Source organism: Amborella trichopoda, chromosome 6 (genome assembly GCF_054954075.1).
Source record: "Amborella trichopoda isolate Santa Cruz 75 chromosome 6, AtrichopodaSantaCruz75HAP2 v2.0, whole genome shotgun sequence".
NCBI classification, from domain to species: domain Eukaryota; kingdom Viridiplantae; phylum Streptophyta; class Magnoliopsida; order Amborellales; family Amborellaceae; genus Amborella; species Amborella trichopoda.
The window spans coordinates 42,225,308-42,246,669 of NC_142341.1; the positions used below are offsets into that span (position 1 = coordinate 42,225,308).

Below are 21,362 nucleotides of genomic sequence, written 5' to 3' on the forward strand. Positions count from 1 at the left end.
TTGAATGGGTCAAGTATTGTTTGTGGTAGAAGTGGTTTAGTGGTTGAGTTGTTATGGGTTCATATTTCTTAGGAGCAGGCATAAAAAGTGGAAACCACCTCCACATCTATAGACCCACATAGTGTTTTTTTCTTCTTTAAATAGCATAGATGTGTCATTGTTGGTGTCTTAAAATTGTATTTGTTTTTCAGCTAATAAATAATGATTTGTTGTTTCTCTTGCCCATCTTTGTTTCTTTGTTTCTGCAGTAGTAGAATACCACCAGTTTCCAACAATTATGTCATTACCCTCACCTTGATGTCTCCGGTTACTATTATACCAAGGCACATGGAACCAGGCAATAATCCAGGGTGTCCTTATTCAATCTACCTTTACGAGATTGGCCTTGAACCAGTTATATTGATCTGAATACTTATCATAATCTGTGTATGACTCTAGCACCAGGATATGCACCCCTGCAACCACAAAAATACTACAGATTCGAACTTGAACAACTCTCCTCAAAGGGTGTCTTCCACCTTGGGCTGATTGTGTGTATCTACCTGGAGATGTCCTATAGTCAACACTTGAAGTGGAGTAATCATCATCTGTGACCTAGGTAACCGTTGTGTGTTCATTCCTTGTTAGTGAGATGTGAACTTATTGGGGATAAGAAGACGACTGCCTGTGCTGCCATGGAAAGGGGAGCATCTCACGAGCAGGCGGCTGTACATACTCCGAAATGGCGGATGATAATTTTCTTGGCATCAGCAGTAGGGGCAAGAGTTTCAGCATCAACCCCACTCTCTCTCTCTAGAAAGAGCTTGGACCACTACAATTGGATCATTGGAGGCTTGACATCACATAGACATGGGCAACCAGTACTTGAATTGTTTCTAAAGATGGAGAGAGAGGGATGAAACGTGACAATTTGAACTTAATTGGTGTTTTGAGTGCTGGTAGCCATTCGGAGTTAGTGAATGATGGCTGTATATGTTTTGAGATGATGAGGGAGAAGTATTAAATTGAACCCAAAATTCAACATTATGGGTGCGTGGTGGATCTTCTCAGTAGAGCTGGTCGAATAAAGAAAGCCATAGAATTGGTGTAGCCATGCCCTTGACCTTGAAGCCAAATGAACATGTATGGAGAGCTCTACTTGAGAGTTGCATAAACTATGGAGAAATCACAATTGCAAAGCTTACAGCAAGGGAACTGATAGAATTGGAGCCTTATGACAGTAACTATTATGTTCTACTTTCAAATATATATAGGGCGACTGGGACGAAGGGAGAGAAAGAAGAGGTTAGAGAGAGAATGAGAGAGGGAGGAGTGAGAAAGGTGCCGAGCTGCAGGTCAATTGAAGTGAGTTTACTGTTGCTGCAGGTTGTGTTGGAGGGGTTAAGGCATGGACTAGTCATGAATAGAAAAGAAGGTTGCATTTATTCGTCATTTATGAGTAGTGAGGTATGGCTCGATGAGAGAGAGGTGGGGTTGCAGAGCTTCAGGTTACTTCCATGACATGACTAGAAAAGAAGATTGTTTTCTGATGTGGAGGAGAACTACTGAATGAGATTACTTCTATGACATGGTGGCAAAGCTCGAGAGAGAGATAACGAATGATGCTTTGAAGACGTAAAGGTGGGAATTATACTGAGAGAAGAGGGAATGTTAAAACATAGAGAACAAAAGGGTAGAGAGTTATATGGTGACTTCCCATGTACGAAAGAGAGAGGTGTCAATAGAAACTCAAAAGGGGTGTTGACTTGTCACACAAGAGAGAGTATAGCATGGGAGAGGGACAATTTAAAGTGTACACCTCATAATAAAAATAAAAATAAAGAATAGAGACCCTCTCACACTCATGTGTGTAGGACCCCAAAACATTATCATTAAATTTGACATAAATCTCTAGAAAAGTCAAATCCCATACTCATGTGATAAATTTTTCTAAAGATCTATGCTAAATTTAATGGTGATCCTTTGAGGTTCTACACACATGGGTGTGGGAGGGTCTCATAGGATCATTACTCTCATAATAAAAATATCTTCCCATAAATTTTGCCATGTAAGATGTGCAAAATACATTAATCGCCTCATGAAAATATTACAAGCAAAGAGTGGTTGATCACAACTCCATACTAACAAAATGGATCAGTATCGTTTTAGGAAAAGTGTTGTTTAAATCGTATAAGTAAAAAATAATAATGATCCCTATGGTGCATATCAACATAATGGACTATCACTTTAATTATTTCTTTATTATCAGCATTTTATTTTATTTTATTTATTTATTTTGCAGTTATTTCTATCAACACTATTAATATTATTTTTCTGTTTCGAAAATTTTAGAGTCATCACAAGGGGATAATGTGAAATCCATGAACTGGAATTGCATCCCTCAGTCTATTGGCTGACTTTGATGGTCCAATCATGAGCCCCTGCATTGGACTATGGGTCATGAAAACTGCTGGGTCAGTTTGAGAAAGCTAGGTGGATCGTGATCAGCAGTTGAAGGTGGAGTGCTCCTGTATATTGATAAAATTACTAGATCTAATGGATCCGATTCCCATCAAAATTAATTAGTTTTAACTAATTTTACGATATATGGTTTTTAGAATATTTATTTGAATTTTTGTGAATCTTACGATATTTTATTTTTGTCATTTGGATTATAAATTAAGATGCATGGACATGAGAAAAATGGATTTAAAGTTTTGAAACTAGTGCATCTTGAAACACATTTTTTGACTGTCAATTTTCACACTTTAAAAAATCAGCTTGATCTACACTATTTTTTAAGCTTTAAAATTTATTATTAGAGATAAAAATATATTTTAAAGCTATAACAAAGATTTCCAATATTGAAACTACATCTCTCGACACAATTTCAAGCTGCGCTTTACTTTGATTGTTAAGATTTTCAACTCTATACAAATTACACCCATAAATAAGGGTGCAATTTGTATAGAACGTACACGCTCAACAATCAAATTAGAGCCTGAAATGTGGTTTCAATGCTGAAAATCTTTATGATAGCCTTATAATATATTGTCATGTTAATTTATGAGAAAAGTTTATATAGAGCTGAGGCTCTAAACAATCAAATTAGAGTGTACCTCAAAAATTTTTACTAGAAGATGTTGTTTAGATGCTCAAATATCCTCAAATTGATCATCTGGACATCAAGATCCATGGACATGAGAAAAAAATGTATTTTGAATTTTGGAAATAGTGTATTTTTTAACGCCTTTTTTTATTGTCAATTTTCAAGATTTTCAAGTTTTGATAGATCCATCGATCTACACTATTTTTGAAGTTTTAAACTTTATAAATAAAGATGAAAAAAAAATTTAAGGCTATCACAAAGATTTTCAATATTGAAACCACATTTCTCGACACTATTTGAAGGTAGGTTCTAATTTGATTGTTTAAAGCCTAGGCTCTATACAAACCACACCCTTCATTTATAGAGTTTTAAAGCTTCTATGAAAACTTGAAAATCTCGAAAATTGACGATCCAAAAATGCATTAAAAAATATACTATTTCCAAAACTCGAAATTCATTTTTTTCTCATGTCCATACATTTTGATGACGAGATGATCAATTTGAGGATATTTCGGCAACAAAACAACCTCTTCTAGTGAAATTTTTTTGGTAGACTCTAATTTTATTGTTTAGAGTCTCGTCTCTATTAAACTTTTCCCATATATAAGATAGGTAGGTTTCTCTGGCAACCAAGAACCTTGGTAGAGAGCATTGTTTACAAAATCGCCCGATCTAACCGCTATCCGCCCGGTTAGATCAGAATTGGCTAGTAGTCGGTTCCTGTTTTGGGTGGTTAGGGTGATCGACTGGTATTTTTAAAAAAAAAATTCAAGAAAATGTATATAAATTTTTCAAAAATAAGGAATTTGATGTGTAATGTATTTTTAAATATTATTTAAATTATGGTAAAAATTAAAATTGTTTTGGTCATTAACACTCACTTTTCATATTTTTTTTTAAAATTTAAAATAGTAATTAAAAAATATAAAATGGGTTAGTAATCAAAATTTTTTTTTAATTAATTTTCAACAGCAATGTGTTTATCTTTTGTTGTTTTGTATTTTTTTCAATATGTTTTTGACTGCTCGAGATTTGCTCGATTAGAACGATTGAATCTATCGGTTTACAGGTTAAACCGCTTCTAGGCTGTCAAGTTAACGGTTCGGGTTCCTTTTTGCGAACACTCATGGGGGACGAGTGTTGGAAGGCGAAGGATATGGCATACATCATCATCAGTAAGTAAACATATAAATAGTTGGAGCTTGGGTAGGGCCCATATAAAAACGCAGGCTCTGTTTTGTTATTAGTTATCGGAGTTATGAATTCTTCGGATCCAAACCACGACGATGAGGCAGCTCTCATTGAATTCCTCTCCTCTCTCATGGATTACACCCCCACTGTATCTCTCTCTCTCTATTCTAACTTCAATTTCATTTTCTATCTCACTTAAAAACGTCTCTGTATTATTTCGTTTCTTTAATCTCTGTATTATTTCATTTCTGTAATCTCTCTTCTTCTCTCTCTCTGGCTCTCTCTCTGAAACCTAGATTAAATTGCATTCATCCCTCTGAAATCGTGTTTTTTTTTGGGTGTATTGCAGATACCGGACGAATTGGCGGAGCATTATCTTGGAAAGAGTGGTTTCCAGTGCCCAGACATTCGAGTGTAAGTTCCCCCACTTTGCTTTTCAGTGTTTAAAATAATTTGAAACCATGAGGTAATACTTTTCATGTGTTTCTGTCACCCAATTTCGAGATTAATCACAGAATTTGGATTGCGAAAAAATGGAGATTATGGATCACTGACTGAGATGATTTTTTTTTTTTTCAAAACTGGTTTGAATAGAGAAAAAATGTACAAAACCACAAAGTGTGGTAAAAATGGCAGCCCACAAAATGGGTGGTCAGAGTACAGGGGGAAAGAATAAACTTAAAAAGAAAGAACAAAAAAAATTGAGTTAACATATTAAAAGAGAGTCAAAATGGGATCTAGAAACATAAACATAGATATGTAGAGCGTACAAAAGAGGTGGGGAGAGTCCTGGCCTGAGGCAAAAAGTGGGCGATGTGGTCCTATTTTGCTATTCGAGATCCACTGTCGAGGTAGCGATCGTGAACTGCCAGGGTTTGATTGAGCACTGAAATCCTGTTATGACCTTCCGAGTAGGAGATATCCCTTGGAGACTAGCCTGCTAGCTGCAAGAGGAGTAAAGGATGAGGGAAAGAGAGCGAAGAATGGTCGATGTATCCAGGAGTGGTGGCAAGAAGAGAAGGGAAATTTGAGGAGAGGTAGAGGAGGGGAAGGGGTAGAGTAGGGGTTACAAGGGGGTTGAGTAAAGAGGTGTGTGATAGGGCAAAGTAAGGAAAGGTGCAAAAAGAAAAGATGCAACGGTGAAGCATGGGCTGGGAGAATAGAGAGAGAGAAGGGATAGTGAACAAAATAAGCGACAGGGGAGAAAAATATAAACAAGAAACCCCAGAAGAAGGGAGGGTGAGGGTGAGGGAGAGGTAGAGCAAAGTGAGGGGAGATGATGAAATGCTTGAGGCTTTTTTTTTTTTTTCTTCCTTTTTTTTAATCCCTCTTTTCTTTTACACACTAGGGGGAAGAGCAGAGAGAGAGAGGGGGAGGGGAGGGGGGAGGGATGATGCACCTCTTGTAAAAATAAGAGGGTGGGAAAGGTGTTGTGTTGCAGGCTCCTTCCTTGGCAAGGCAGTTTGCAGGTGAATTGGTCCCCCTGAGAATGTGCTTAAAAGTTATAGGTGGCTGGTCACTGCAAATAAAGGAAATAGATTGAAAGATAGATGTCAGCAGTCAGGGTGGTGGAGCGAGGTTGGATGCCCACCTGGTAACATTGCTGGAGTCACATTTGACCTGTATAGCTGAGTAATGTGTGTTGAAATGGGTGGTCTTTTTAAGTCCTTCCAACAGGGTCATGACCTCGGCATTGGTGGTATCGGCTGTACCAAGGGTCCTTGAGAAAGAGAGGAATAAGCCGTTGGAATAGGCCAGGGTACTTTCATGTCTAGAGGAGCCGAGGTTGCCAAAGGATGCACCATCTGTGTTAAGTTTGAGGATTACCTGTGGGGATAGACGCCAGATGGTTCTGATAGTGGGTGTAGGGGATTGAGATACCGGCGGACTGTGCCAACTTCCTCTAGGATTAGAAATAGGGATGTGACAGAAGAATGGAATGGTAGAAGCCCATAAGGAAATGAGGGAGATAAGAGAGTCTGAAATGGAGTGGAGGGGTTTAGCTATACCATGAAATTCAATTTGTGTTGTTTCTCTTTCCATTAAGACTTCCTAAAAGGCTCATTTCTCTTTCTTTTCACTCTAGCCTTTACATTCTTCTCCCTCCTCCTAGTTTCTCCCCATAAAGCTAGATTCATGGGGTAGGAGCAGGAACATGTTAAAACTCTTTATTTTTTTAGCGTATCACTCTCTAGATTTGCTTCCTTATCTCTCCTTTTCGAGCTCTTTTCCATCTCTCTTAACATATGTCTCTCTCTCTCTCTCTCTTATTGTGATCCTTTTACCTCTCCTGCTTGTTTGAACCTAATCATAGTGGCCCTTCTCATCTTTAGATTGTTGGTTTAGAAAAGGATTAGAAAGTGGTTATGTTACTTTGCTTGTTGACAGAAAATTAAATGTTGGTTCATATGGTTATGTTACTTTGCTTGTTGGCTGAAAATAAAATGTTGGTTCATTTGGTTATGTTACTTTGCTTGTTGGCTGAAAATAAAATGTTTGTTCATTATTTTTCTTTCCCATTTGATGGTGGATATTGTTAGGAAATCAGTCATGCATAATGCATTCAATAATTGGTCAACACCAAAACATTCTGAAGTATCCAAAATACATCAAAATTATATTGAATGCAGCATCACAATTGGTAGTGTTTAATGGATATTACATGCTTGCCTGAGTAAATTATGTCATGGATCAACTTCTTCTTTACACATTTTTATACAAGTAATGTATACTATATTTAAGCTAGGAGCTCTTGACACACCAGGTTATCCATGTACAAAGTGTTTCCTCTTCAATTAAGTGTAGAGCAGACGACAGTGAACTAGTCCCTTTTTTACTTGATTAGTGGAGTTGTGTATTTACACTATGGAAAATTAATCACAATGATTTCATTGGGAATTAGACTTGATGTGAGGTAAAATCACTTTGTTGTTTTGTATTTTTGAAAGATAACCATGATGGGGAAACTGTATACATGAAGCTGCACCGGTAATGCAGAGAATCATAGTTGCCTACTGTCTAAAAGAGACCAATTAGTGTTATACATGTCCCTTTGTTATCATACCTGCAATCCCATCATGAAAGCATCGATTTTATTGTAGACTGATAAACGTGATTTAAGTTTGGGATGAGGGAGAGATTGAACCGTATTGTCACTTTTTTCTTTGCTAGGTAAACTTGCACTTTTATCAGTGTTATCCACTAGATGCCAATACAAATTCCTAGCTCAAAACATTTTTTTTCTGGGGGGTAGGTCAGAGGCGGGCATTGGAAGCTGGGGCTTGTGTTCAAAGAAAAATGTACTCCAGTTTGTTTGGTTTGTTGGGAGAAACTTCAAGGGTTTGAATTTCGAATTCTTAATCCCTCTCACCCAGACCAGGATGTGTACCACTAAGCTGAAGCTCAAGGGGAAATGGTATCTGAAACATAGATGGCTGTATCCATTTCTTATATTAATGGGCATTATACAAAATGTCTATGACTATTATGAGAAACCCAACCTTCATAAAGAGAAACAACACAACTCATGGGGAAACCCAGAGCACTCAATGTCAAACTCTCCACTCCTAGATTGCTCCATTTTCAGTCTTGCTTCTGATAGACAACCTTTGCCTATGCTGTTCAACATAATTTTGTATTCTTCCCTAACAACTGAAATCATACTGCCATCAACTAAATCATCCCTTCCAGATATCGGAGTAACTGCAATCTATTGCTTGGCAGCCATCCATTTTCATTTCTTGGAGTATCCTACCCCTTGACCTGCCTTAGGAGACTCAAAGGGGCCTTTTGGGCTTTTAGAACCTTAATCCTAGCTATTGTGTCCATACAGGTGGTAGAAGCCTAGATTGGCATGTACATGTTAAGACTCGAATACCCTCCATGCCATGGTTTAGCCGAAGGAGCAGGGGCTTAAACTTTTAGTTGGGGGAGCTGCCGGTCTTACACATGGCATACTACCATTGGTTTCCTTAGATGTGTCATATATTAATACATTTACATGTTCAGCTCAAATGTTTTATTGAAAGTCATAGTCATCTTTCAAGGTGTCACATCAACTTGTAATCTTTAATTTAAGATTACATAATATAACATTGTTACTTTCATTAAAAAGGGAAATTTATCAAAATACACGTTATCTCATGTGTTCTAGGCTGGGTTATCTCACTTACACAGGGGGCTTTCGTTAAGGATTGCCAGATCCTTGATGGGGCCCTCATTGACCCCGAGTTTATTCGCTCCCATCATCTCTCAAAAGCCCGCCATCTAGTCATTAAGCATTACTGGGAGAAAGCATGCGATCATGTAGACTGGAACATCCTTGATGAGACCCTCATGAGAAATGGATTTCGGATTCCAATGGAGGAAGTTGATCCATGGATGTATCTCTAATCCCATCTTTTTGGTGTTCATTAGTGGATCTCCCAAAGGATTCTTCTCGGCATCCAGGGGCCTTCGTCAGGGTGATCCTTCGTCGCCTTTCATCTTCGCCATCGTGGCCGAGGTCTTCAGTACTTTCATTTCTAGGTTTTACCAAGCTGGCCTTCTCAGAGGCTTCCAAACTAGTCGCCAAGGACTTGTCATATCCCACCTCCAATACGTAGATGACATTCTTCTTTTCTACGATGCCTCCTCGCAACAGGTCGACTACCTCCTCCTTTTCCTCAAAAGCTTTGAAATGGCTGCTGGCTTTAGGGTGAACTTGGCTAAGTTTAAGATGATGGGGTTGTGTGCTGATGACCACTTGGTTCATAGTTTGGTTGAAAGGTGGGCTTGTTCGGTCGACGACCTACCTTCCACTTACTTGGGACTCCCATTGTGCCTCGCCATGCCTAGACTCAATCAATGGAGTCATATCATCGACAAGTTCAATCGGACGCTCGTAGGCTGGAAAGGAAGGTTCCTTTCCTCGGCTGGCAGACTCACCCTCATCAAGGCCACCCTTTCTTACACTCCTATCTTTCAGACGTCCATGTTCCATATGCCAGCCTCAGTAGCTGCTCAATTAGAGAAGCTGATGTGGGATTTCCTTTGGTCGGGAGAAGGAGGCCACAGGTACCATCTCATCTCTTGGACTAAGGTGTGCATGCCTAAAGCCCAAGGTGGACTGGGCATTCGTAGCCTCAGATCAAATAACATTGCACTCTTGGGCAAGTGGTGGTGGCACTATGCCACACAACCCCAATCAACTGTGGAGGAAGGTCATTTGCCACAAATATTGCCATTGATTTGAAGCCTGGCTCCCAATGTGCAGGAACAGTGGCAACATTAGATTCAACCTCTTTTTACAACATATTTGTTATTGTCCGAGAGGGGGCAATAGGGTGATGTTCTGGTCCAACCTTTGGATAGGTCATACCCTGCTAAGGGACCAGTTTTTTTTTTTTTTTGATAAAGTTGACTTTGTATTAATAGAATATAAAGATACAATAGAGATTATTATTCTGAAAAACAAAAGATACAAGAGAGTGTATTACAAAATTTAGGCACTCCCCTTAACAGGTTGCCCTGTACAAAGACCTTTGAAGGTACATGGGACTCTACAACAGAACCAAAAAAGAAGGGATGAGTGCTAGGGGGGTCGGAATTCCCCTGGGGAGAGTTGAGACTAGCTCCCTCCCTTGCTAAGGCATCTGCCTCATCATTACCTGCTAAGGGAAAAGTTCCCCAACCTTTTCCTCCTCGCTCGTGATAACCATTCTTGTATGGCTGATAACTTTCCAAGGTTGGGTTCAGTTAGATCTTGGAGTCCTAACTTCAGAAGGCCCATTGCAGATCATGAAGTGGAGGAGTTTGTGGCAATAGCAGCACTCCTCCACTCAGTGTTCCTCCTTCTTGATGGGGCTGACAAGATCGTATGGGTACCAGCTGCGTCTCGAATATTTTCCATGCCCTCCTTTTTTCGCTTTATCAACTTGCCACTAACCCAACCATCAGCCTCCCCTCGATCGTGGCTAAAGCCTTGTTCTCTTTCATTCCACCCAAGAGTCAGGTCTTTTGCTGGATTGCTCTTTATGAAACAAACTTGACCATTGATCATATCCAAAGAAGGGGTCTCCCATTACCCGATAGATGCCTGATGCATTTGGAGGCTGAAGATACCAGTGCACATCTCTTCATCCACTGCCACATCGCAAGAGCCCTATGGAGCAACCTTCAACTGTTCATTTGTCGTGGGTGACCCCTCAATCGGTCCCTCACCTCTTTGCTGCCTGCCTTAGGTCCTCTTGACCCAGTTCAGGCAATCTGCTCCAGAGGGCCTCAATGGCTGCCACTCTACAGGTAATTTGGTTAGAAAGGAACAACGTAATCTTTAGGGGGGGAGAGAGCCACAGTGGTTATATTGTTTGGCATAGTCATAACTTTGGTCTCCCTTCTGGCCCAAAAACCAAAAGTTATTTAGAGATTTCTCGTTTTCTGACCTCCACCTCAATTGGCAGCATCTTTTGAGACTGAGACCCATCAGGATCACACGGGCATCCCTGTGGAGACCATCGGAACCCGGCCAAACTAAGCTGAATTTCGATGGTTGCTCGCTCAGCAACCTGGGCATCTTCAGAACCAACGACGGCAGCCTTTTTCTATCCTTTCCCTCCCCATTGTCTCTGCTGATTCCACTTTAGTGTAGGCTCTCCCTCTCTTGGAGGGCTAAAAAAATTCAATCCTAGCTGGAGTTCCGATTTGGTAGTCAAAGGGAATCTAGAAATCTCATCGCCTGGGCTTCTGGCTCTGCATTCTGCCCTTGGAGATTTGACCATATTTTTTATGAGATTTCACTGATTTGCAGGACTACGTGCGTCTCATGGGGGCATATTTTAAGGGAAGCCAATGCAGTAGCCGACGATTTAGCTAGGGAGGGAGCATCGTCAGCTCCACCATGGAGATTTTTGGCGATTTGTTTAGCACTTAGTCCCCCTTTTTTGTATCTACTTTTTTCTGTTCTTGCTGTAGAGCATTTTTTGGGCCCCTAAAGTGAGTTTTTAAACATGGCACCCATGTTTTGGGTTGCCTCATTTTTTGTGCATCTCGCTTTACTACTTAATATAAAAGCCAACATCTTCAAGAATAGATTAACAATTTAACATTTGAACCCATATACTCTAAATTAATTTCAAAATACCCATCAAAATGCACATGATTTTGACTTGGAATAGTAGTAAAGCATAACATGTTAAATAATTAAAATGTGAGCTGTATTTTCACAAATGTCCCTCATCATCATCATCATCTGAGCCTTATCCCAACTATTTGGAGTTGGCTACACGAATTTTGTTCTGCATATTTTAATAAAATTTCCTTTAAAAAAAAATGTCATGTGCTGTGGTGCCAGTCATCCTCCCATGGCTATGTAAAACAAGAGTGCAAGTGTTTTTATGACGAGGACAAAAAGCTGGATTTGGATATTATTTTAATAAAAAAACACTAGAGCCTATCAATTATTGGTCAAATGGTAGTCAACACACTTATCATGTATAACTAAATAAATAAGTAGATTTCTATTTTCTTTAATGCATCAGTAAGACTTCAAGTATTGGTTGGTAGTTACTGAGTCATACCAGATTGCCCTTATGTGTGGGTGGTTATTGTTTTAGATAACTTTTGAAGTATGATTAATTGAAGATAGTGTTTGGAAGTGCTTTCTTTTCCTTTGTGATGAAAATCTTATATTATCTTTCATGTGTTTGGCTTCTCTTCTCTTTCACATAAAAACCATTTCTAAGGACAAGCTGATGTAGGGAAGACGGGTTGAAGAAGATAAACAAACCAGAAAAATAAAATAGAATTACCATATCGTCTGTCATGTTATAATTTTCTATTTTTATTTAAAATATGCACATATGAGTTTGAGATAACGAGAATTTGTTCTGTCTTTTTTTGTATAAAGGTTCTGTTGAAATTGATCTGTAATACCTTACTGGCTTTCCAATTCATATCCTACAGGAACTTACATTGCTCTTGCTAGCTTTGATTGCAGAACTAGATTGGTGGCACTCGCAACCCAAAAATTCATTGCAGAAATTGCGAATGATGCTCTTCAGTATGCTTCATCTTCCCATACTTGAGTGTTCTTTTAACAGCCAATTTTTTTTTTTCTTCATGCATCTTGGCCGATTCTTATCATTTCGAGTATACATAAAGGAAATGTGGAATTGTGAGTTATGAGAAAAAAAATATGATTATTCTACCCACTATGTTAGTTGATTTTTTTCGAAGTAACATATTGCTAAGTTGTTTTAATGTTCTGTAGGCTAGTATTTGGTGCCTTCTTGACCTCACACAGTTTTTAGCCAACATTATCATTTCTTTATATCTATGCTGCTGGATAGTAACAAGCTGTGTTGTATTGTACTTTAAAGTAGTGGAAGTTACTAGTGGTGCTTCCATTTACTTTGGGCATTTCAAACTGGTGATCTTTTTTTTGCATTATTTAGGATAAGTTTATTGTGTGGCATGCAACAAAATTCACCTATCATTTACGCCAATTGTATGGCTTGCTTGTCATTCATGTATTTGGGCACTTATTTGTTTGGTACATTTTGAAAAATTAGAAACTTCTCTGATGATTCCCCTTGATGGGTGAGCTTGGGGCTTGTTTGAACACAGCACACCCATATATACTTGGTAAAACCGACCATGTTACATGCTAGTTTATTGAGCCTATTTGTAGAAGGCAGATGCTACAACACCTGGTGCTTTATTCCCTCTCCAAAATCCAATTTAATAATTTCTCTGGAGTGGAAAGTTTTCCCATCATGTTGATTAGAAGTGAAAGGATGGGCTACTTCTATTGGCTATGTGTCATGACTCAGTGATAGTGGATTCAGACAAATTGGTCATTAGTGTATTGCATATTTATGTGTTGGATTTTCTGGGGGGTAGTTGATAATCTCCATCTTGTAGCCAGTCAAGAAGTGTAGAATACAAAACTGGGGTTGTTGTGGGCATGGATGCTACGAAGTTTCAATTATAGTCCCTTATATATGGCTTAGAAAATATGGATGTCGGTGTTGGTTTTGGTGTCCTTTAAACTTGATTTTGAAGAAAATAAGGCTTCAACAAACTTCAAGAAGTGCTTCTTCTTTGGACTAGGATGAACAATAATGGAGACATTATTTTAGTGTTATTGACACCCACCACTTGGTAGCGCAATATACAACGGGGTGTTTGGCAAATCAGCCCTCCGATACAATCGCCCAATAAAGCACTATTGTTCTCTCTAGCTCTCAATTCTACAGAGAATCCAAGATACTACAATAACATGCCAGTTTGTCACTTCTCTCAATGGAGGAAACACACTTAAAGAACATTGCTTTGAGAAAGGAAAATACATTGCTAATTGGGAGCACAAGCCCTTTGTTTGACATGGGAGTAACACACACTTTGAAAAGAGAGAAGGGGGCACTTTGATAATTGATGACCAAGTGTTCTTAGGAAAGAGAGTGGAAGAAGAAAGATGAGTTTTGGATTGTCTATGAGTTTTTTGTTTTGTCTCTGGTTTCAGGTCTGGTTTATCTCCAAAAACTCATGGTTATAGTCTTGAGATGTGTGAAAAGAAGACCGGTCAAATGGGGAGAGAGAGAGAGAGAGAGAGAGAGAGAGGCCATGCATTACTTGCAGGTGTCACTTACTTGCAGATGGAAATAATAGGTCTACTTCAGGGCGTGATTCACACTACACCTACTGCAGTGCTTTATACAGCGCTGCTGCTGTGTATACACCCTGTACTCTGCTGCAGTAGCTAGGACATTACTGCTGTCCTTTATCACACATGCGACCGTGGTAGTCCATACCGCCTTTAATAGTTGTTTATTACAAATTCTTTAAGCAGGTCTGGCCTTGCGCAGCAAACGAGGAAGACATTGCCCCCATTACTCACATCCAACCCCAACCAGCTGCATGATACATGTCTGTTTTGAAAGCACACAAATTGAAGGCACCCAAGAGCCCCATGTCTCTTTTTCTTGTGTTCTCAATGTCTCAATGACGAACTCCCTTACACATGCCCTTTGAATGTTTTTCTCTTGCCAATGTTTTGAGTTCCCAAATTTCAAAATTCCCTTATGATATAAAATAGGATTTTCTGCAACATCTGAATCTCCATCCAGATGATCATCATCATCTAGCCTTTTCCCAATTAATTGGGGTCGGCCGAATCTCCATCCAGATATTTATCAAAAATTGGTTGTGATTCACATCCTATGACCTCTAGATTGTGTGAAAATTCTGAAAAAACAGCTACTTACACCAGGACCAAGATCTTTTAAGGCTTCAATCTTTTGCTAAAAACCACTTGTCCTCAACCCATTGATCAAACAGTCCTTGTGTGGGTCATGTCACCATCATGAATCCACACCATCTCTTGCAGAGGATCCTCTTTGATACTATTGGTGCATGGAAAATATTGCTGCCCAAAGGTGCAACTCAAGATGAAGGGTTCTGACAATGGTTACCCTCAACTGTATCCAGTGGAATGGTTGCACAAGGATCTCAAACTTAAGTAAAATTTCCACACACTTTCAAAATTGCAATAAATGTAAAATTTAAAGATGAAGCTTTTTGCTATATATCACCTATAGATAGTTTATAGGTTGCCTTTGGTATTCCATATTTGTTGGACCAATGTACTACTTTCATAGGAGAGGACATATGTGAAAGTTACTAAAATGACGGCTTTCGTTACCACATGCTTGTGTCAAGGACCAATAAAGTGAAACATGTTGTATAATACAGGAAATGAGAAAGAAGTGGAATACAGGTCGAAACTCCCACTTTTATGGGGTTCACTTGAGATCGTCCGCGAGTATATTGGGGCATGACCTAATGTGACAGAACTCACCTTTCAACCAAATGAAACCTAGGAAACCTCTTTACCCAAAGAACTCACCTTCCTCCATATGACCCCATATTTTGGGAAACTATTCCTATTTGATGTAGTTTTGCGACTTCCAAAAGACGAAAATATTCTGGAGTTATGTGTCATACCACTTCAACAATGAAAATTTTTCAGTTGGCAGTGTGTCAGGTCTTATGTAGTTTTCTTCCTTACTTAGAAAATGCTTACTAGTTGGTTCTAACTTGTTCTTTACAATTTATTAAAATTAATAACCCAAGTTAATCGACAGAGTTTCCTCCCAAGTAAATTAATTTATGGAGGTTCTATTGTATCATTGTGATGATGCTCTTCTTATGCAATAGGCCTTAATTGCAAGTGTTCAACTAGCACTCTCTTGTCCATTCGTTGCCCAAGTCCCACTGCACAAGATTCAGAGGGACTTCGCTTGTGTTGAGAGGATTTTGAAAAAGCTTGTGACGTCCACATGCTGAAAATAGGAAATGGAGCTGACCTCATAAGCTCCTTTGAAAATCAACTATTGACTGAAAAACTGATTGAAAGCCCTAGGATGAATTGCGAGAGATGATAGGCAGGTTATTTGCCGATACTTTATATATTGCTCACACGCCACATATAACATAGGTGCTCGTAAAGAATTTGGTGTGGGTTCTTTGAATGGGTTTCACACCATGTTGCTCTTATCAGTTTTAGAAATTTTTTTTGTCTAATATTTATGTTCTGTAACAGGCTGTGCAAGGCTAGGCAATCAGCAGTTGTTAAGGATAAGAGAGATAAACTGCAAAAGGTACTGTGAATTGTAAATTATGTGCAAGTTATCTATTGTGTGTTGTAGTTCTACTAATGCTGGTAATAATGATCAGGATAAGCGCCTCATTTTGACAAACGATGATCTCTCTAAGGCATTACATGAAGTAAGTACCCTCCATGGAATGATCTTCTAGCAATGTTTGAATAATATTTTATACTAGGCATTGCTTCCATAAGAATGGTTTGGCTTGGTCTGATACTGATCTGATTAGTATCATATGCTACGACATAACATGAATACATAAAAATATCAGGTGTCTCTATGGTTTACCCTTTTTAAATGGCCTTGCCAGTCAACTGCAACCTGTTCTCTTGATTTATTGCTGAGCATATATATGCCCTTGCATTTCTTAAATTTTTTGGCGGATGACGAGAAAAACTTATTTATTTCTACTACTAATGATGGAAGAATTGTTTCTCAAAATCGTTAACTCTGATGATTATTTTATGTGTTTACAGTATGGGGTGAATATGAAGCGCCAAGAATATTTTGCTGAGAACCCATCGACTGGAATGGAACCTTAAGCTAGGGATGATTAGTGCACAAATTCAGTTTTACGAGACAATTCCAAGTAAATCCAAAAAAGAAAATAGAAAAGATACAAAGGATAGTAGAAACGAGCTCTGTATACTTGTTCTGTTTAGAAATGGATCGCTGTTACGTCATACAATACTCGGGGTTTACGTTTATTAGTCCATTTTTTAGTTTGTTGTTTCGATTACATGTATCATACTAAAGAGAGTGAGCACATTTTGTGTGTAAAACATCTGGAAACTTTTCAAATTGAGCAATGAGATCCATGTATTATGCTTACTGTAACTTTCCTCAACTTCTTCCTAACGAAATTTTATGGTTGATTCGCGTGATACTTCAAATTTAATGAAGTGATTCCTTTAGAAGTTTTTGAGTATCAAGAAATTGACTTATGCGGCTGGGATTTTGTAAAAATGACTAAAAATACGCATCCTGAAATGGAAATATGTTGTCGCTGCTATTTAGGAAAATAGCCCAAAATTCGACTATCCACATGTTTGGTTCCCAGAAATGTGCCTAGATCTCTCTCTCTCTCTCTCCATTCTTGCCCATTCTCTGTACTGCTCTGCATCTTTATTTCTCCTAGGTTTATCCTAGTTCTGTTTTTTGCTTTATTTTGCTGTTTATGGAACTTATAATATTCTCGATAGAGTTTTTTTTTTTTTTTGGGTAATTCAATGGGGAAGACAGCCCTAGCTGGTTTTTCATTAGATTAGGAGTTACATTTTATAAAGTGTTAGTGGGGTAATATCGGTAGTAGAACTGGAGACCACAATGTAGTAGGGATGCTACCTCCACAACCCTAACCCCTTTCCTAGCGTTTCTCTGTTGTGTTTGGCTTTACCGCCTCTTTCTATTTTTCTTTAATACTTTTACAAACCTGCCTCAATCATGTTACAATAAGTAAACTGTTCATGAAAGATATCTTCTTTAATGCCCTCTTTGGCACTTTGATCTTATCTATTTTGCTGTAATTCTTGTTTGTGAACCCCCTAGTCACACCTTTTATTCTTTCGGCGAGGAGCTTCATGACCTTTCCGTATACCGGGGTCCTTACTTTTTGGTGTTCTCTTGTCACCACTTATCTTGCCATCGCTGCCCCCATGCAGAGCACATTTGACAATACTCCAATTTAAGCTTACAACAAAACCTCGTGCCACTAGCTATTTCAATCTTAATGGACATTTATCAAAATATTTATGAGGGGAACTATTTAACATTTTACTGATATAGTTTATCAAAAGACAATCGTTGTAAATCTGTAAAATGTTAAATAGTCCACCTCTCATGGGTATTTTAATAAATCTCCCTAATTTTAAACATACATCCACGTCCATGTAGAGAGAGAGAGATATTTCAGTACACAAACCAATTTAATACATGCTTCACCACATATATGATACTCCTCTGGCTTTGCCACTGTTGCATGTGCCGTCTCAAAACATTAGACTCAAAATTGTCCGGTATAAACCACAACGGCAAAACCATGAAGAAGGCAAATGCCGACTGAAACAAATAAATCCAATCAAAACCTAAGATAAACGTATGCCTGGGTTTGGTTATGCCTTTTTAATTTTATTTAAACTGCCACCTTTGTAAGGGGTCAATAGCAGTCAATGATACCATTTACAATGGAGCGGCCCTTCAAAATGGCGCTTCAACTATTAAAACGAAAATCCAATAAGACCACCATCACCAGACCCGCATTCTTCATAATTCTTGATGATTGAATTTCAAAAGGAAAATTAATTTAATAAGAACAACCATCAGAACCAAAATCTTCATACAACTGAATGAATCACAAAATTTGATACCAACCCTGACCACCCTGAAAGTCTGACCTTCCCTTACCATGAAGGGCAAAACACCATGATTTAATCATTTCACACAAAAATCAAGACGTGGGCCTTTTAGGTGGTAGAAAAGGGTCGACATCACCAATCCAATTCATGAAATAGCCACCAAATTAGCGGAAAGAAAAGTAAATAGGAAGAACCTCTTGACTGATCAAATCTTTTCTCATCAAGGTTCTACTTCAGTTCCGGACCATACTCAAACCAGGGAAAACCCCCACCCTAATCCTTGCTGCCATCTGGGATGCTGAAGCTTCTCAACCATCAGATCATGCTGATGTGAAATCATTTTAAGCCTTGGGGAGGATGCAAACCATTCCATTTCCAACTCTATGTTCCAATGGGTGCATAATCGCACCTTTAAAGTACTGGTGGTGATCCAAGGCTGCCTTTCTTAGGATTGAGAGCCTCAAGGTTCATCTTCGCTACGCCTCTTCACGATTGAACATGCTACAAGTGGGTCTTCCATGCTAGCTCCAGCTCTCCTGCCCAAGACTAAGAATTGAGTCATTTTTGTAGTGAATACCCAAAAAAAAGGCCATTTTTGTAGTGTGAAAGAAATCATTCTAGGGAATTCCTTTGCAAGGTAAAATTACTTGGGAATGTTTAAAATTTTGGGTTTGTTAATAAATCGTTGGGAAAAGACAGGAAGACAGTAGAAAAAATGTAAACTCCAAAAACGAGCATTTTTTTAACACTCACAACTTTCTCTAGAGATAGACTCGGGAATTTAAAATAGGAGGAAGATCTGGCAATATTTTGGAAAATATTTGTTCATTAACACTAGTTGAGATATTTTTGCAAGTTCTTTAAATGGTGATATTTGTTACTGTGCTTGTGGCCTGGAACTAGCACCATGTTAATTGGAATTATTGCCTCCTATGTAATAAATGAAGTTCAGACTAGTCAATTCAGTGTATCAAAGAAATGGAAAATGAAGAATAATTTTGATCAAAAAGTCAAAGAATTATTGTTTATTGATAGAAAGAGAAAAGGAAATTTCCAGAGAAGATATTTCCCCAAAAAACCTTCTCGGATGCAATTCTTGCAGCATAAAGTGTACTTTTGCATGGGAGCCCCTCCAAATTGCGGTTGAACTCTGCTCTCATTGGGGAGTGAATTTTGATAAGCTGCGTCAGAGAGGACAATTTAAGATCTCGTTCCCACGTATAAAATGGAAGGAGACTTACCAAATTTAACTTCGTTGTATACCATTAAAGAGAGAGCTTACCCCTGAACACTCCATCATCTGGTAGTATGCCCTTCCATGTAGGGGAGTGTGCCCTTGTCTGGAATCTGAAAAATATCTAGTCCTGAATAAATAACAACCAGATGGGAAATGCTTCTCTTGTTTCAAGCAAAGCCCAAACCATAAATTATATATATAACTGCTAAAGAGTGCTTGCTTACCATTCTTTGTATCCAGGGTCTACAGTAAAACCATACATATCAACGGAGTCACAGACTGAGAGAGCAAATTCAAGCGCCTTTAGTCCAGTGCCCTTTGCAGCTCAGCCAAAGAATGTTCCCAGCATAAGATATACTGGGTTGTGGATTGGAACCTCCTAGACAGGACAACAATATTAGTGTGAAGCAGGCAAGTAAATTATCACAAGCCAGAGTTAGAGGTCTCGCATGAAACACTTAAAGGTCATCTTCTTCTTTTCTTCTCTTAAAATCAGAAGTTTGAAAGTGATTGGGTAAAAGTTGAATCACATTTCACACATGTGAATCACTTAAAGGTCACATCTCACATTTAACGAAAGATCTCAGATGCTAAGAACTTTAACAAAAAATGATTCACCTTTGTTGCTCGATCTTCAATCCTCAATGTTTTGAATGAATATTGAGTTTTTAAATTACCCAAGATATCCTTTAATAACCTCTCGTGATATTTCCCAAAGAATGAAATCCAAAAATTCTGGATTTGATTTTCCAAAGATTTTTCCTCAGTCTCAGTGTGGGGGAACGCTTGTCTTGGCCTGTATGAGGCACCCAGGCCCCCGGATTGCCTTGAGGCTCCACCTAGGTACCTAAGGTGAGCACCTTTTGACACATTGGCATCATGAATGCATGTTAAGCAAGGCATTCAAAACCTCCCTTGGTGACAAGACAGTAGAAAAGACCCACAAGTCTTGCAAGGACTTGTACTACTTCCCCCAGGGGGTGGGAGGGGGACGGGGGTGCTGTTCAGCTATATTCCATGGTGTCCAATTTTTTACGACAAACCTATATGAGGGAGTACCTCCTACACTGTTCGACATTTGGTAGGAGGCAAGGTTGGTGTAGTGTAAGGCTCGTGCATGCACACACATGTAAGACATCACAAAAAACATTAGTATGAGACCTTGGACAAGATGGTGTTGAAGGATGGCTAAGACAGTGGGCCTTGGCAGAGCACCAAATTGACAACACATGATAATCTCAATAAAAGAAAATTAACCTATAAAAGAAGATTAGGCTGATTTTAATAAAATCTTCTTTTATTACAATTAGCTTATAGGTTGAAAATGTTACATCCCCAAAACTTAGGGTCCTAATATTCTTCTAGATTGGGTTTCACCTAAGGGAATAAACAGAAAGTATGCCCCAGTAGGAGAACAAAATCTTCTCGTCTTACCAAAATGTGGCATTAGTGAAATGGCAGAACAAACAAAATCAAATACCCATCCGAACAAGAAATAAAAATATAGTAAGATTTTTAAAGAGAACTTTGGGTAGAGACTGGACAAACAATGTAGTATTACCACAAGGTCTATATTTTGGCAATAGTGCACCGAGATCCTACCTTTTTGAAGAAAATTTATTCGCATTTTACCCTTAGTTTGAAATATAAATTTTGCAATGCCCAAAACACAACAAAAAGTATGTATTTGAGCCGTACGAAAGTCCAACATTCAAACAGCCCGAATCATGTGCTTGGGCAGTTCGAAAGTCCAACTTTTCAACCATCAAAACACAAAAACGAAAAATGATGTATTTGAAGTTGAACTTTCAAATCGCCAACACTTAGTTTCTTTTATGTATTTTAGG

At 38.6% G+C, this 21,362-nt stretch overlaps 1 protein-coding gene and 1 pseudogene across 2 annotated transcripts in view; one reads left to right on the plus strand and one right to left on the minus strand.

The window, feature by feature from the left end:
• The first annotated feature begins 4,186 nt into the window (after positions 1 to 4,186).
• LOC105420316 (transcription initiation factor TFIID subunit 10-like) lies at positions 4,187 to 16,755 on the plus strand. The gene is made up of 6 exons (XM_011623511.3): positions 4,187 to 4,427; positions 4,629 to 4,693; positions 12,255 to 12,317; positions 15,861 to 15,918; positions 15,995 to 16,045; positions 16,401 to 16,755. The coding sequence occupies exons 1-6, from the start codon at positions 4,347 to 4,349 to the stop codon at positions 16,464 to 16,466; spliced, it is 384 nt and encodes a 127-aa protein (XP_011621813.1). The 5' UTR covers positions 4,187 to 4,346; the 3' UTR covers positions 16,467 to 16,755.
• Positions 16,756 to 18,185: 1,430 nt separating this feature from the next.
• Positions 18,186 to 21,362, minus strand: part of LOC18429907 (sialyltransferase-like protein 2) — a 29,105-nt pseudogene continuing 25,928 nt past the window's right edge. Inside the window, exons 10-13 of the transcript XR_016058597.1 lie at positions 19,740 to 19,894; positions 19,561 to 19,642; positions 19,353 to 19,459; positions 18,186 to 18,817 (exon numbers count right to left, since the gene is read on the minus strand). The product of XR_016058597.1 is annotated as a sialyltransferase-like protein 2 (transcript). The remainder of the gene's footprint in view (positions 18,818 to 19,352; positions 19,460 to 19,560; positions 19,643 to 19,739; positions 19,895 to 21,362) is intronic.